General features: G+C 34.7%; 1 protein-coding gene across 7 annotated transcripts in view; it reads left to right on the forward strand.

Annotated features, from left to right (window-relative positions):
* G2E3 (G2/M-phase specific E3 ubiquitin protein ligase) overlaps positions 1–17,204 on the forward strand; it is a 54,516-nt gene that overhangs the window by 19,148 nt on the left and 18,164 nt on the right. For all 7 annotated transcript variants that reach the window (XM_049113600.1, XM_049113596.1, XM_049113602.1 and 4 more), the window contains 6 exons: positions 282–379; positions 2,782–2,883; positions 5,532–5,656; positions 6,836–7,001; positions 13,881–13,987; positions 14,686–14,802. In XM_049113600.1, the coding sequence (XP_048969557.1) occupies positions 282–379; positions 2,782–2,883; positions 5,532–5,656; positions 6,836–7,001; positions 13,881–13,987; positions 14,686–14,802 (715 nt within the window). The remainder of the gene's footprint in view (positions 1–281; positions 380–2,781; positions 2,884–5,531; positions 5,657–6,835; positions 7,002–13,880; positions 13,988–14,685; positions 14,803–17,204) is intronic.

Here is a 17,204-nt window from a genome sequence, read left to right on the forward strand (position 1 = left end):
AATTTTGTAGTTTCCTAATCTTATTTTCTGTGATATTACCCTGTAAGTTGCCATTTTAATTACACACTGAAATTCATCTTTAAAATGTAAAATCTAAAACAATGATGTTTATTGTTTTAGAAATAGGTGTTAGAAATTTTAAGTTACTGATAATAATATAATGTGATTTGCTGTCTCTGAAAGAATGGAACACATCACTTGAGAGAAGCTCCAATTCCATAGGTTTTATTTTAAAAATTTAAAAATATTTTTTATATCTATTTACTTTTTTCCATTGTTAGCTTGTGTTTTTTGTCGAAAAAATGATGACTGTCCTAATAAATATGGAGAAAAGAAAACTAATGAGAAATGGAATATCACTGTACATTACTATTGTTTGGTAAGTATAACTTATAATTAAATCCTGGAAATTTTATATTCTTCTAAAGAAGACAATTAGATCTTGGTGGTTGGTTTCTGAGATTTGGATAAGTCATTTTACTTTTTCTTGATCTCATTTTGCCTCTATGTAAAATAAAGTTTTTCATTTATCAAATCCTAAGATTGTGAAATTAGTTCATATGTATGAAGGAAGACCGGTCATCATTATCTATATATTTTTGCCTAACCTTTTAGGGCCAAAGTGAAAAAAGGAAAAAATGATTAAACCTCTTAAGGGAATTGTCTTTTTATCACTTTCTTGTTTCCATTGTTGCTAGTGATAAATCTCAGAAAAGAGTCCTTTGAAGGTTCAGGGAGTAAAAGGAAAGTATTTTATTTCACAGAGAACTTGGAAGAAAGGTTCTGAATAAAGAAAGAAATATTTGTGGAAAAGGAAGTAGGTGAATATATGGGCCACTCAGAAGAAAGAAAAAGTGATTTCATACTGAGAATTAGTCTCATTTGTTTGCCCTTCCTTCTACCATCTTTTCACTTACTGAATCTATACCATAAGATATTAATGGCACCTTCATTGCCTTGGTGTGCCAAGGCTGCAGTCAGTAGTAGCACAATATTTCTCGATACTCTTTGAGTTACATATTGCTACTTAACAAATTATCCTGAATTTTAACAGCTTAAATAGTTATTATCTCAAACATTTTCTGAGGGTCAGGATCCTGGTATTGGCTGAACTGTATGTAGTTCTGGCTCAGGTTTCAGTCATATGGAGGCTAGACTTGGGCTGGAGGATCCACCTCTGATACCTCACTTACATGTCTTCTGCCCTTAGTACTTAATTAACCCTGTTGTCAAGAGGCCTCTCTATTCCTTACTTCCTAGGTAGCTCTGTAGGGTACTCACAGCATGTTATCTGGCTTCTTCCAGAGCAAGTGATGAAAGAGAGGGAGAGAGGGATAGATAGACAGACACCAAGATAGAACCATATGACCTAGTCTTCACAGTTGCATACTCCTGTCACTTTTACTTTATTCTATTTGTTAGAAGTGAGTCATTAAGTCTAGCCCATGTTCAAGGGGAAAGGAATTAGGATCCACAAATTTGTAGATCTGTTTTTATACCTACCGCAGCATCCATGTTAAAATTCTAGATGCTTCGAGAAAACATCTAACATATTTCTTGGTGGTTCTTTAAGACTATAGTTTTGTGTCTCAAGTGCCCTGTGCATTAGACAGACTTCTAGCTAATCTAAGAACCTAATTACTTTGTACCAAGATTTAAGAGAACATGAATTTGGCATTCCAAATTTATTTGTAAGTTGGGAGTCTTAAATTTTGTATCACCAAAGAAAACCTTTTCATTTATCTGAGAGTTTAGTTTACTTTTTATGCAGTAGAATTAGGAGAGCTATTTTATTAATCATTGTTTTTTTTCCATAACCAATTCTTAAGTAATGTGTTTTTTTTTGTTTTCTCTAGGATATATTATTATATTGATAACAATAATCTTCTCTAATCACAAATTTGAAGTATTCTTGAATTATTTAATATATTTAATTTGATGAAAATTTCCTTTATATTGTTTTTCATTAATGAGTATAATAATTCAAAACATACCTACCCTAGGCTCAACACTTATATAAGATTCTATTTCACTATAAACAGTACAGTAATGTTACAAATGGAATGGCAGAGCTTAGAAAGACAATCTAGTCCACTGTTTTTATTTTTGTGTTTAAGATGAGAGACATTAAATTACTTGTCTGTAGTTTCAGAAAGTTGGACATAGAGCCTGGTTTGCAAACCAGGATTTCTTATTCACAGTTCCATGAGTTTTCTTGATTCATATTTCCTTAATATTTTTAAACTGAAGTTAAAAAATTTTTATTAAAATTCAAACTTCTATGTTAACCACGATTCAATAGGTTTCTATAAATACACCTTTTATGATCCAAAATCAAGCTAGATTTAAAGTTAGCCTGAAATGTCACTGATGAACTGAATTATTTCCATAATATTTACTGTACTGTTACTACATTTATACCTTTTAGTATTTACTACTTTTTTTCTAAAGCTTCATTACAGGTGTTTTTTGCCTTGTATTTTTTCTTCTAGTTCCTGGAATACTTTTAGAACCTGTTTGGTTAAATGTATAGTGTTAATGTATAGTGTCTTCCAAATCAAAGAATGTGATTAGCATCTTACTTTGACCATGAAAAATAACTATAAGAGGTCCTTGAAATTCAAGTTACGTCCATTTTTTTATTGGAACATTACATATGTGTGTATATATATTATATATTCATGCAATATATGTATTTTTATACATTCACAGATTTTACATATATATGTATTTCAAGCTAGTTTCTTAGAATCTGTTTTCTAATTGAAAATATATTTACAGTTGATGTCAAGTGGAATTTGGCAGAGAGGTAAAGAAGAAGAAGGAGTTTATGGTTTTCTAATAGAAGACATCAGGAAAGAAGTGAACAGGGCTTCTAAACTGGTAAGTAGATTGTTTTACTCATTACACTAAATATGAAAAGTGTCATCATACTAGGGAATGTTTTTTCCACCAGTTTCCCCATTGGAAATTTATAAGACTTTTATGTTTAAATGCTTATTTCTGTCAAATAAGATAAATTTTAGAAGAACTTTTTGAAAATTTGCAAATAAAAGCAAGGTTAACCAACCCTAAATAATACGTATGACAATGCTGATTCTATTTATTTTATTCCTGACTTCCACTCTGCTGTTCTTCAAACCTTTAACCCTGAGTCAACCCAGATGTTTACTTTTTATTCTTATGCCTCGGTTGCTGAGTTGGCATAGTGGGTTGAGGTGGAAATTAAACAGTTATGCAGACCAGTAATTTATGATATCTCCACCTCTTGTGACCATCCTGTGATACTATGTACCTTTGTTCATTGCCTTCTCATGTTCTCCAAAATAAGTATTCTAAACTTTAACCCTTTTTTCATTCCGTTATAGTTTGTGAATCTATGGTATGATACCTATTGTATTAAATGCAAGAAAAGGATTGCAGGGTTCTATCTGGTCTGAGTAGAAGTAATAAGAGTTAGAAAATGAGAAGGTTAAAAAAAATGAGAAAGTTAGAAGTATAGAGAATTCTGTCCAGAGAATGATAACTGGAACTGATAATGGTGATAAGAGGATTCATTGTTACTCTGGAGTAGAGATGAAGGACATTGACACATTATAGTTGAAATCAAAGAAAGGTTGTCTCATCAATGTAGGGGTTATTTACAATGGTAACAAGAATTAAGATACAGAGAAAAGTGCCAAAGTCTGGAGGTGGAAGAAGTTACATCCTACAGAGGGTGTAGATGTCATTAGGCTCAAAGAACCAGATTTTGAAAAGTATAAAGGCAAAATTGTGACCTACAACCTGCAACAGAGAACTGAAACAATGTTGTGATTGTCTCTTGCCTTTTTCCATATTCTATTCCCAACCCTTGTCAAGTCTGGATGAAAATTAAGGAGGATGGGAAAATAAGGATAGTTTTATTCAAGAAATTCTGTAGGAGAAGCAAGCATTTAGAGATCTTTTTTTAGTTGATGCAAAAAAAAAATGAAGGCAATTAGTTTTGAAGATGTTGAGGATACTGGAGATTAGATGGTAAGATAGAGTCTCTGGGATGCAAGAGAAAACCTTGGGAGAAAGGTTATCAGTGGCATTTTTCTTAGGACGGTGTGAGAGTATTTGTATCAAAATTCTTCAACCTCCTGATGATAGTGAGCTTGTGAAAGATGACTTCAAAAGGTCTCCTTGTAGGGGGATCCCTGGGTGGCTCAGCGGTTGCGCACCTGCCTTCGGCCCAGGGCGTGATCCTGGAGACCCGGGATCGAGTCCCACATCGGGCTCCCTGCATGGAGCCTGCTTCTCCCTCTGCCTGTGTCTCGGCTTCTCTCTCTGTATCTGTCATTAGTAAATAAATAAAATCTTTAAAAAAAAAAAAAAGGTCTCCTTGTAGTTTGGAAATAAGTGGCTTTTAAAAACATTTGAATTTTCTCTGAATATATTATGAACCTTTTTTTTCTTCTTTAATATTTATTTATTTTAGAGAGAGAGAGAGAGAGCACAGCAGAAGGTGGGGGGGGGGAGAGAGAGAGAATATCAAGCATGCTGCACTAAGCGTGGAGCCCAACTCAGGGCTTGATCCCACAACTCTGAGATCTGAAAACCAAGAGGTAGACACTCAACTGTGCCACCCAGGCTTTCCCGTTGTGAACCTTTGAGAATATCTTGATCCTGAAGAAGTTCTTTTCATCTGTGACATTAAGCTAGAGTTTCATATGCGAGTTTACTGAAAGAGCCTCAGGTTGGCAAAGTTATCTCCAACGACCTAGTGGTACTCCATGGGCCAGCATAAGATTGTATGAGTAACCATTTTAAAATGGCTATCTCAAGAGTTCTAAGATGTTTTAGATTCCACTCTGTATTTTAGTAATGATTGAATCATCTAATAGTCTTTGTGTTCTTATTATGAACGCTCTCTAAAAGAAATCTTTAAAAACAGAAACAAAGACCCTATTTCTAAATAAGGTCACATGCATAGGTACCAAGAATTAGGACTTGAACATATCTTTTGCAGGGGATTGGGGTGGGGTGGGGGGGCAGGTGTTACTATGTAACCTATTATGGGTATCTTAACACTTTCATTTGGTTAGGATAGGGTGATCCTAGCCAATTTTTTTCACAGATTGTTTTTTTATATTGTTTTGCTATTCTTCTTGATGAATATTTCCTATTTGTGTTTTTTTATTGAGATTTGAACTTTAATGTATAGCCATTGTATTTATACAAACCCTTTAGTTGAAAATATTTCAGCTAGGTAGAAAGGAAAAGAAGCTTCTCTGTCCCATCCACATGTTAGATTAGAGATGACTCTTTTATCAGAAATTGTTACAGGAATGAATCTTTAGTGTCTTTAGACTGTTTCTAGGTAGAACATTTTTTTTTTCAGAAATTGTTTTAATAAGCCATCATCATAGCTGTAGTATGATGAAATAATTTTCTGACTCCCCACAGGAATATTTATATTCCTGGTATAAATAAATATTTATACCTTGGTCATATTATATTACTCAGATTTTGTATGTTATGACCTCTGTTTTCATATTTTCTTCTAGAAATGCAGTATTTGCAAGAAAACTGGTGCTTCAATTGGATGTGTTGCACCCCGATGTAAACGAAGTTATCATTTCCCCTGTGGACTTCAGAGAGAATGTATTTTCCAATTTACTGGCAATTTTGCGTAAGTTAATTGTTGAATATGAAAGATGAATGTTAAGGAAAAGGGGAAAATGGACATGGATAGCCCAATGATCTAAATCCTTTGTAAAATTTCTCTTCAGAGCTACACTGAGTTTACACATACATGCTACATATATGTTGTTTTATATATATGTTTAAAATTGCTCACTTCTTCCTTTATGGAGTCATTTCTATCTGCAAAGTCTTGGGAATTGCCAGTCTTCAATGGACTTAACAATTAATATTCACCTTCAATTTTCCGCTCTAGGATATAATATGAAACTTTATTCATATTATATGAATATTCATGTTTTGTAAAAATTTCCACCTTACATAAGTTTAGATTTTTATATCACTCTTCAGATTTATGGTCCACTTTTTCCACAGGGCCGGGCCATATGTATTTCTCATTGAGTAAATTGACAGCATTTAAATTTGGAGGAGTCCAAAAAATAAATCACCCCAAGGCCCGAAGTGCCCCTGACAGTATTTACTTCATGAATCCAGCTTTAAACATCCAAGATTTATGAATTTTAGTATTTTTTAAATATTTTATTTATTTATGAGAGACAAAGAGAGAGAGAGAGGCAAAGACACAGGCAGAGGGAGAAGCAAGCTCCATGCAGGGAGCCTGATGCAAGACTCGATCCTGGGACTCCAGGATCACGCCCTGGGCCAAAGGCAGGCGCTAAACCACTGAGCCACCCCAGCGTCGAATTTTAGTATTTGATATTACAAGTGTTCTATTTCTTTTAGTCTTTGTGTTCTTGACCTGTTTAATGGATTGTTAGCATGTACAAAACCACAGTTTAGAAAATACAAATGGAAATAAATTTAATGGGTTAGGAATAAATTTTTATTTGCATTTTATATACTACATGATTAAAATATTTATTTTTAAGGTCCTTTAATTTTGTACATTGTTGAGTATAATGCTGTTGCTAACAATATTACATAGGGTTCTCAACATAATACTAGTTATTGGAATTCTAGGAGTTTCTGAAAGTCCTACTCTCCTTGGTCAGAGATTATGAGACTGATTTACAGTGCCAAAGTTCCAGTCTGTTGTAGGTTAATTATGAGAGAAATACAAATGAATTTCCTCTTATATATGTGAATTGCAGTTCTATCCTCATACTTTGTAACTTATTAGATGTTTCTAAATGATTTACACTTTTAGGTCATTTTGTTGGAAACATCGACCTGTTCAAATAATTACATCTAATAATTATAGAGACTCCATGCCATGTACCATTTGCTTGGAATTTATTGAGCCTATTCCATCTTACAGTATATTACGAAGTCCTTGTTGTAAGAATGCTTGGTTTCATAGAGACTGTTTACAGGTAAGTAATTTTGTAAGCCTTTTCTGATATAAAATTTGTTCCTTGCTGATTTAAATTTTATTTTATTTTAACATTTTTTATTAGAGTTTATTTACTTATTTATTTATATAGTCTCTACACCGAGTGTGAGGCTCGAACTCATGACCCCAAGATCAAGAGTCACATACTCCTCTGACCAAGCTAGCCAGGCACCCCTGCTTTGAATTTTAAATTGTAAAGATTTGACAGTTACTTTATCTCTACTTATAACTTAAAAACAGCTTTATTAAAGCATATTTTATGTAAAAAGTTTACTGTATTGAACTGTACAACTAATACTTTAATAAATACTTTAGAGTACTACCCACTTAAAAGATTTTGTTGTTTTAACCTAAGGATTTTGTTTGTATTTCACATGATTAAAACAGATTTAATCCCCAAGTTTATTTACATTTTAAGCTTAAAAACCAAGACATGTGAAATGATAATTTAACTGTAAGCTAATATATTTAAATGTTGAGGCCTTTGAAAGAAAAAAAAAAAACTCTGGTATACACTTTATCACAGCTTCTTGACAGAGACTGATGACCGTTTAATGATTTAAAGGACTCTTTGAAAGCCACCTTGTATGTGAAACTCAATGACCAGTTTGAGTTTTTTTTAAGATTTTATTTGAGAGAGAGAGTGCATGCGTTGCGGGGAGGCAGGGGGAGAAAGAGAAACAGACTCCCTGCTGAGCAGGGAGCGCAATGTAGGGTTTGACTCCAGGACCCCAGGATCATGACCTGGACTAAACGCAGACACTTAGCCAACTGAGGCACCCAGATGCCCTCAATGACAAGTTTTTAAGTAAACATCATGAAACACGTAATATTAAGCAATTTAATATTTATTTTGATTCAGAAGATTCATGAATATTTTAAGATCTTGCTTATTGATAGCATCAAATATAATAGTATACATGCATGAAAGTGCCAACTGAGAGTTACAGTTAATAGAATGCCAAATAACAAAGGATTAATTAAATTTGACCTTTTTTTGGAGCTTGGCTTTTATTATTGTTTAGTAAAAAAAGTTATTATTTTTTAATGTTATTATTGATTACAGGTTATCCACAAAAGTATTTTTTAGAGTTAGGAGATATTATAAATCCTCTTGTATTTCAAGAAAGTCTTAAAAGTAATAATAGTCAAAAGTATGTGAGTCAAACAATAGACAATAATTCTTCTTGAGTAGTGAAGTAGCAACTTCTTGAGTAGTGGTCACTCAACCTAATACTTAGATATACTTTCAAAATTGTAGTTTATCCTAATAAACCACCTGCAGTTTCATCAGGAGTGGTTGTCGTCTGCCTTTGAATTTAAAAATCTTCTAAGCTGTCCTGATCACTATGTAGAAACAGAGAATATTCAGCACCTCATGGACCCTACTTTATAGCACATGTGGATAGAATGAATGATGCACAGAAGTTGAGTATGGGTTCTTTTGCTGCTGCCTACACTCAAGCTCTATTGGTACGCCCGAAGGCCAGAATAGAGTAAGGAGATTCTTCAAGGAGAATTTGAGATTCAAAAGAAAAACTGGTTAAAATAGAATCAGAGGTCAATGAAATGGAAAATAATCTAACTCAAAGGCTCCTGAGAAGATCAAATCCATATCCCAAATCCCTTCACTCAAAGAAAGGCAGCAGTTGAGTTCTCCAGATTGACGTTGACATTAACCAAAGAAATCATCTTTTTCAAGCCCGAGGACCACATTTTAATTTTAGCACTATTCATAATTTTTATAGACAATATTGGATTTGTTGATCCTCTACCACCAAAACTCCAAGGACTCAAGACACAGAAAATGACAAGGGGTCTCAGTGGAATTGTACTGCTTGTATTTTTTTGAAGTCCGTCCGTCCGTCCGTCCTTCCTTCCTTCCTTCCTTTTCTTTTTTCTTTTCTTTTTTCTTTTCTTTTCTTTTCCTTTCTTTCTTTCTTTCTTTCTTTCTTTCTTTCTTTCTTTCTTTCTTTCTTTCTTTCTTTCTTTCTTTCTTTCTTTCAGCATGTGTGAGCAGGGGGAGGGGCAAAGGAAGATGGAGAGAGAGAATCCTGGAGCAGACTCCACCTCTTGACATGGGGCTCAGTACCAGGACCCTGAGATCATGGCCTGAGCCAAAGTCAAGAGTTGACTTAACCTACTGAGCCACCCAGGCACCCTTGTGGCTTGCTTTTTGTTTGTTTGTTTGTTTGTTTCAAAGCTCTTGGTGAAACACTACTTATATGAAGAAAAGAAATAAGCTTTAGCTCTTTAAAAACTGTTGACTGCATCATGGTGCCTGTCAATGGGCAGAGGAAGAACTTCAGAATTTCATGGTACTCTTGGCTTTGTCTTTGTCTTCCCTAAAAATTTTCTACTCTGCGAAGCCAACATCTAGGATCTAAAGATGGAAAGGAAAGCATCATGCATTGTCTGTAAAAAATAGGCAGTGAAATATCCCAAAACTTTTCCCACTGTCTAGTCTCTCGAGTTTGCTTTAAATGATTTATTTTTCTTATTTTCTCATATTTCTATAAGTATAGTTTAATAGTCTTTTAACTGATTTTCTTTCCTTTTAGTGATTAAGCACAATCACGTCCTTTTTTAAAGCTGTATCTGAGAGAAACCGTGCCTTAAAATAAAAAAGCTTTAATGAACTGCACAAAATAACTTTCCTATACTTATTCTGTACTTTGTCCTCGTGAGTGCCGATTTTCTGTGAAGACATACAGACAGATGGTGCCCAGTGAATTGCAGGAAATATTACAAGACTTCTGTCTATAAAGTCACACTGTATGCTGACTTTAGCAGTGGGCGACACATCACAGTGTGCGTTTTTTGTTAAGATTTTATGTATTTATTCATGAGAGGCACTGAGAGAGGCAGAGATATAGGCAGAGGGAGAAGCAAGCTCCCTGCAGGGAGCTTGATGTGGAACTCCATCCCAGGACCCCGGGATCACAACCTGAGCCAAAGGCAGATTGGCACCCTTTTAAAAAAAAAACAAAAAACACAGTGTTTAATCTTCCACAGGGAAGATTGAAAGATTTTTAACCCACTGACAGAGCAACAAAGTTAAGCTTTCTTCACCTGCCCGGTGTCCCACAGAACTTTCACAAGAGATTTCTATTGGGAAAGTACAATTTTCAAAACTAGCAACAGTACTTACACCCCTGGTTTCAGGAGAGATTTACATGCTTTACTGTTGAGACCATCAGTATCTAATATGGACTTGATGGTAGTCCCATGTATTTATAAAATGAGGCTATCCAGATTTAGGACAATTGAAGAAAAGCTAAAAAAAATTTTAAAAACAAACTTGAACACTGAAGCAACCTTAAGCCATCTCTTTATTTTGATGATATATTTTTATAAAGAATGTAAATATTCAAATGGTCAGAAATGTATGTAAGTAAATGAAATCAAGGAGAAGAAATAACTTATGCATTTTAAAAACCAGAATTAGAAAGTTATATGTCAGCGCATACAGTGGGGCAGGGGGAAGTGCTGAAAATATAACAAAAGGTAGGAGATAATGATGACTATTGCCCAATGGAGATGTTTGCAATTTTTAAATAAGTTAGGATTATTGTAGGTGATCTGTAAGAATGTCAAAGCTTTGACTTCCAGGCTTTGCATCTAGTATATTGGAAGAAATATGACAATCCTAGTTAAAGACCACAGAACCAAAGCCCTTACATATGGTGCATTTTGTTTTAAAACCAGGCCTTCATCTGCAGTTCTGTGTGAAGATTGATAAATCAGGTTTGTTTGTTTGTTTGTTTTTAAAGATTTATTTATGAGAGACACAGAGAGAAAGACAGAGACACAGGCAGAGGAGAAGCAGGCTCCATGAGAGAGCCCGACACGGGACTGGATCCTGGGTCTCCAGGATTAGGCCCTGGGCTGAAGGCGGTGCTAAACTGCGGAGCCAGCTGGGCTGCCCAGTTTTTATTTGTTTTATTAATAAACTAGTTTGGGTAAAGAAAACTACTTGAGTATATTTTTTTGCATGAGCCTTGAACTTTTTTATATTTAGGATTATGCCATTAAAGGTGGCAGGATGGAGCCTATTTTGTCGGGTAAATTTTATAAATTCTGTTAGTTCTTTTTGTTTGTTTTTCTGTTAGTTCTTATAAAGAAGTGTTTTGTAAAAAGGATCCAGGGAGTGTAGTTCATAAATATCATGAAAATTTATCTTTACCTAATAAGTTTAAACTGAGAATTTTACAAAGGAAATTTATCTTACGAGTTTGTATTTGTGTCATCTTGTTAATTTTGGGAAGAGTATGTTATTTTTCAAAAACAGTTAAGAGGGATCCCTGGGTGGCGCAGCGGTTTGGCACCTGCCTTTGGCCCAGGGCACGATCCTGGAGACCTGGGATCGAATCCCACGTCGGGCTCCCGGTGCATGGAGCCTGCTTCTCCCTCTGCCTGTGTCTCTGCCTCTCTCTCTCTCTCTGTCTGACTATCATAAATGAATGAATGAATGAGTGAAAACAGTTAAGATCTGCCCCAATCAATATATAAGAAAAAGGAAAAAAAAAACTGCTTCAGTTTTTAGTAACAAAACACAGAGAGGTTCTCAAACTTGACTCTATTTTCCATAGGGCTTTTTGTGAGCACTGAAAATACAAAATTTCTAATCCTGTCATTAAAAAGTCAATAATACAGAAAAATAAAATAAAAAGTCAGTAATAATACTTACAAAAACGTAGGTCTACTTTATGCAAATAAAAAAATCACAGCAACAGGAGCACTTGTTTATGAAATAAATAGGAACATGCAGTTGTTCCTTCATTAGAGACCAGTAAGAACTAATTCTCGAGTCATATTCTATAAAGGAGCTGCAGCGCCTTTTCCATTCTGTCACAAGTCTTAACTGAAGTAGTAAATGAAGTCTATCCTATTAAATAACAAATACCTGAAGAAAAATTTTTAATTCTCTGAACTTCATTAAAGGAAGAACAGTCCTATGCAAGAGAATGAGAATTGTATGTAATTAAGCATATTTCGTCATTTGTGACCACTATAAATGCTATATGCTTTCGGATTTTGTAAAAGAAGAGTGCAGATTAATATCTTAAAATTGATGGAAACTTTTCACTCTGTATGTAGAGAATTGCCACTATACTTGGTCAGTTTGGATTTCTCCATCATCCCAGTGGTCATGTTCTATCTTCCTTATCTCCTATGTTTTTTGTTTTTTTTCCCCTCCATACTATCCATTTCCTTGTGTCATAGCTAATACTAAGGTATTGATAGCAGTGTACAGTTGGCTCCTGAAGGCCTTTAGGTTCAGAGATTTCAGTGATTTGTTTCCCTCCCACACTCTGTGTATGTGTCCCACTTGCTACTAGTGGGTTGTTTTTGTTTTTGTTTTTGTGTGTTTTTTTAAATTTTTGTTTAAGCCACTGGGGCTCAAACCTATGACTCTGAGACCGAGAGTTACATGCTCTTCTGACCAAGCCAACCAGGTGCCCTGCTACTAGTGTTTTTGAACCTCAGTTCTTCTGTTTTCTTTATCATTTATAAATCATTCCCTAAGTCTGTCAAGTCTACCTAATAGTTATTGTGTCTTTTTTTTATTGCTAACCTCTGCGACTTAACTTTAGATGCTTTCAAAAAAAATAAATAAATATCTAGACTTTTGAAGGAGCCCACTAACTGGCTTTTTTCCCTGCATACCTTATTCTGTATTAACTTTTTATATACAGTGCTGGCTTTGATTTCCCTAATTCATAACCTCATTACAGAATTAGACATGCAATGCAATTCTTATCATGTAATCCTAAACATATTATTAATTAGTTCCCTAATCATATTGTCCTTTCTCTTACCATGGAGACTTGATACGTGCAATTCCCTATCCTTATAATGCCTTTTGTTCTATTTCCTAGCAAATCTTTGTTTCCTCTTCCAAACTTAGCTTTGACCTCACCATTCTTGTGACATTTTTGTCAAGGCTCTTAGACTTCCATGTTTATACTTGAAATGCACACACACTTTTACAAAGTGTTGTATCTCATCATTCCAATCTAAGTTATTTGTTTCTATTTTTGGTACATAGCATAATGTTTGCTACCTATACAGCAGGGGTTAAATAGTTGTTAAATGAATGTGTGGTACTAGTTTTCTGGGGGGGAGGATTGGCTACTCTTTCTAGTAGGTTTGTAGTTTTCTGTCCCTGAGAGTACCCTCTGCCTGCTGGTTCTGTGTTTCTATTTACAGAAGCAGTGAGAATAGCTTAAAGCTTTTCCCCTTTTTTAGGAAGAACACTAGCTTAGAGATTGAGTTAAAAACAGAACCAAGGATATTTTATAATAACATGTATTTAAACATCCTTCCTAGGTGAAGTAAGTCAATATTTTTACTGTTTTAATCAGTAAGTGATGGACAACATGATATGTGGGGACCGAAATGACATTGGATAGCAAAGGTTGAGAAAAAAATATGAGATAGATGTAAAACTAAGAACCGTCAATTCATTAACTTAATTTTTTGGTGATTAGGAAAAAAGATCTCAGAATTTTAGCAGAATAACTTCATTTATCAAAGCCTGAGAACTAGCATAGAAAGTGTTTTCATAATAAAGTGAAAAGTAGCACATGTTCTGTTAGCTATTATAATCTATAACCTGATACCTTGTTAAATTATTATTATTATTTTTTTAAAGATTTTATTTATTTATAGAGACACAGAGAGAGAGGGGCAGAGGCACAGGGAGAAGCAGGCTTCATGCAGGGAGCCTGACATGGGACTCGATCCAGGGTCCCCAGGATCAAACCCCGGGCTGCAGGCGGTACTAAACCCCTGTGCCACCAGGGCTGCCCCCCTGTTAAATTATTAACAATAGGTTTTCTCTTTTCCACTATAGGTTCAAGCAATAAATGCAGGAGTGTTTTTCTTTAGGTGCACAATATGCAATAATAGTGATATATTTCAGAAAGAGATGTTGAGAATGGGAATTCATATTCCTGAAAAGTAAGTAACCATTTAGCCTTTTGACAAAAAGATAATTTAAATGTAAGATTTTAATAACAATGGAAATAATTGTTTATGTTTTGATTAAGTGATCATGGACAAGTAGTCATCTTAAATGGGGAAATATAAAGCTGCCTCTACCACTGCCTCCTTCTCCTTCCCAGATTGCTAATTCTTGAGAGCAGGGACTGTGACTTCAGTATCTCATTAGTTGATTTGTAGTCTCTTAATAAATCCTCAGGTGTGTACAATAGTAATTTTTTTTTGTACAATAGTAATTAATTGACTTAGATACTAGCATAATAGACTTTTAAATGGTATGTATAAATTATCTAAAAGAATCAAGATATGGTTTAAAATATATAACAGGGATTTTCTTTAATACTTAAAGATGAGGAATCTGAAATAATGTTACTAAACCTGAAATTTAAAAATTAGAAGTGAAATATTGGGAAAAATATAAATTTTAGAACATTTCTAATTTTTCATTTAACATTTGAAAATTCACTGTGGAAATAATCAACTGCAGGATAAAATGACACTGACAGATTTATATCTTGAAGAGAATGATTAATCCTGAAAAGAAAAAGGTTTATCCTTATTCCTAAGTATGTGAAAAGTTTTTGTTTTTAGATTTCATTACTAATCCTTTTATGTAACGTTTTAGTTGAAAGTATATTTTATATCTTCATTTACAGAGATGCATCTTGGGAATTAGAGGAAAATGCTTATCAAGAACTTCTGCAGCACTATGAGCATTGTGATGTCCGAAGATGTCGTTGCAAAGAAGGGCGAGACTATAACGAACCTGATAGGTATAATGGGAAGTCCCAATTGTGCTTACTGTCCTTATTTAAACCATCAGTTGAAGAAGTAGCTTTCTAGTTAATAAAGTGTGGTTTTGCTTTTAGGATGTTTGAAGTTTTAGCTTGAGAGGAAATATATTTATTAAATGCATGTTTACATCTGTTTACAGAGAAATTATTGCTGTCAGCATGGTTGTAACTGATTTATGTGGTGTATTTTCATGAGGCTTCATTTTCTAGAGCTGCACTGCCTTATATGATAGGCACATGTGGCTGTTGAATACTTGAAATGGGGCTATTCCAAATTGAGAGGTGTTGCAAGTGTGAAATACACAGTGAAGACCCATTTTCTTAATTTACTAAAGCTGCCGTAACAACAGAAATTTGTTTTCTAACAATCCTAGAGGTAGAGGTATTGGCAAATTTTATTTCTTCTGAAGCCTCTCTCCTTGGCTTGCACATGGTTGATTCCCTGCTATGTCCTCACATGATTATCCCTCTGCCAGGTCCTAATCTTCTTTTCCAATAAGGACACCAGTCATATTAAATTAGGGCCCACCCATATGACCTCTTAATTTATCTTAATTATCTCTTTTAAAGGTCCTAGCTCCAAATATAGTCACATAATGAGGTGTAGTGGGTTTTAGGACTTTAACATGAATTTGGAGGGGACACACAGTTCAACTCCTAGCAGTAAGACAAAAAGAACTTAGAGTATCATGTTAATAACTTTTTATATTGATTACATGTCAAGCAAAATGATATTTTGGAAATGTTGAAATTCATTTCACCTATTTCTTTTACCTTCTTAAATCAAGTTGCTAGAAAAGCTTAAATTCGTTAAATGACTTGCATTATATTTCTATTGGATGGCACTGTTTTGTTGAATTTATGGAGGATGTTTCAATAAATTTGTAATCCCAGTTACACAATCGTACATGGCAAGCTGAAACTTAAGTGCAAAGCAGAATATTGGGAGCCTTATTTCTCATGGAAGGTGATTTGGCTGGGTAAGCTATCTTATTTGCAAAGACTCAGCTGCCAGCTTTGAAAATTTTCCGAAAAAAAAAAAGAAAATTTTCCGTAAGCTGCTCTTACCACTACCATATCCCTGATTTCCCGTTCTGAACTGGGCTTTTTCTTTTATGTGCATGTTACAATGTAATTTACATTATTTGAGTTTGTTTTTGTCATTAGACTAAAAATTATTTAAGAGCAGAGATCTCTAGATTTCTAAGAAGCAATATATTCATTAATATTGATATTTTCTCAATTTATTTTGGGCTATTTTAGTTAACCTACATATTTGCTTATATATCACTGGTCGCCCAGTCAGTAGTTACCAAACTCCCTTTCTCTTTCTGACGGCTATTTGAAATTGCTATCCTTTGTCTTTTCTTCTGGGACCTAATACCTGCAATCTGAATGTTTGGGGGTGTTTTTGTAATCTCACTCTCTCATTCTAGTGATAGGAAGATGGTTTTGCTGAGAGGCACCATGGTGTAGTGGTTAGGAGCATGGGTCTCAAGCCAACTAAACTAGGTTGGAAGCCTCACTATGAGACTTAACTAGCACTGTGAACTTAATTGGACAAGTCATTTACCCCTCTGTGCCTTGATCTCTTCTCCTTTAAAATTAAGGATAATAAGGACTTTTCCTATCACTTAAAATTATGAGGATTAAACTTTTTGTGTAAAGGCTGAGAACTGGGCCTGGCGTATAGTAAGCACTAATGTTAGCTGTATCTTTCATCTTTCTCTCCATTATTTGGCAGAACTCTTTGGGAAAGTGGGAGAGACACACAGAGAAGACATATACCTACATACCCATATCCACACAGAAAGATTCACTTAACATCTTACGGAGTGAAGAGTATCCAAATACCTCTTTTTCCTTCTTCCTTTTCTTTTTCTTTTTCTTTCTTTCTTTTTTTTTTTTTTTTGAGAGAGAGAGGATATATGTGAATACATGGAGGCAGGGAGCTTGAGGGAGAGGGAGAGAGAAAATCTTAAGCAGGCTCCACACCCAGCATGGAGCCTGACACAGGGTTCTGTCTCATGACCCTGAGATCATGACCTGAGCCTCAAATCAAGAGTTGGATGCTTAACCAACTGAGCCACTCAAGCATCCCCCAACTACCTCTCTTATCACCTATATATCCACACACCTAGGGAGTATATCCATTATTTATTCATAGAAGGAATACTTATAACCAAATAAAAAATGGGCCCCACACCACAACCCACACCCACACCTACACCTATACAGAAAATGTGAGTGTGGACTGGCATATATCACAATTCAGTGGGGAAACTTGGAGGTGGGATGGAAGGAAACAAAAGACTCTAAATATGGGCAAGATCATAAGTCTGGATATTGTTGAGCTAAGCAATACTGGATTTCTAAACAAG

The sequence above is a fragment of the Canis lupus genome, chromosome 8 (genome assembly GCF_003254725.2).
Source record: "Canis lupus dingo isolate Sandy chromosome 8, ASM325472v2, whole genome shotgun sequence".
Lineage (NCBI taxonomy): Eukaryota > Metazoa > Chordata > Mammalia > Carnivora > Canidae > Canis > Canis lupus.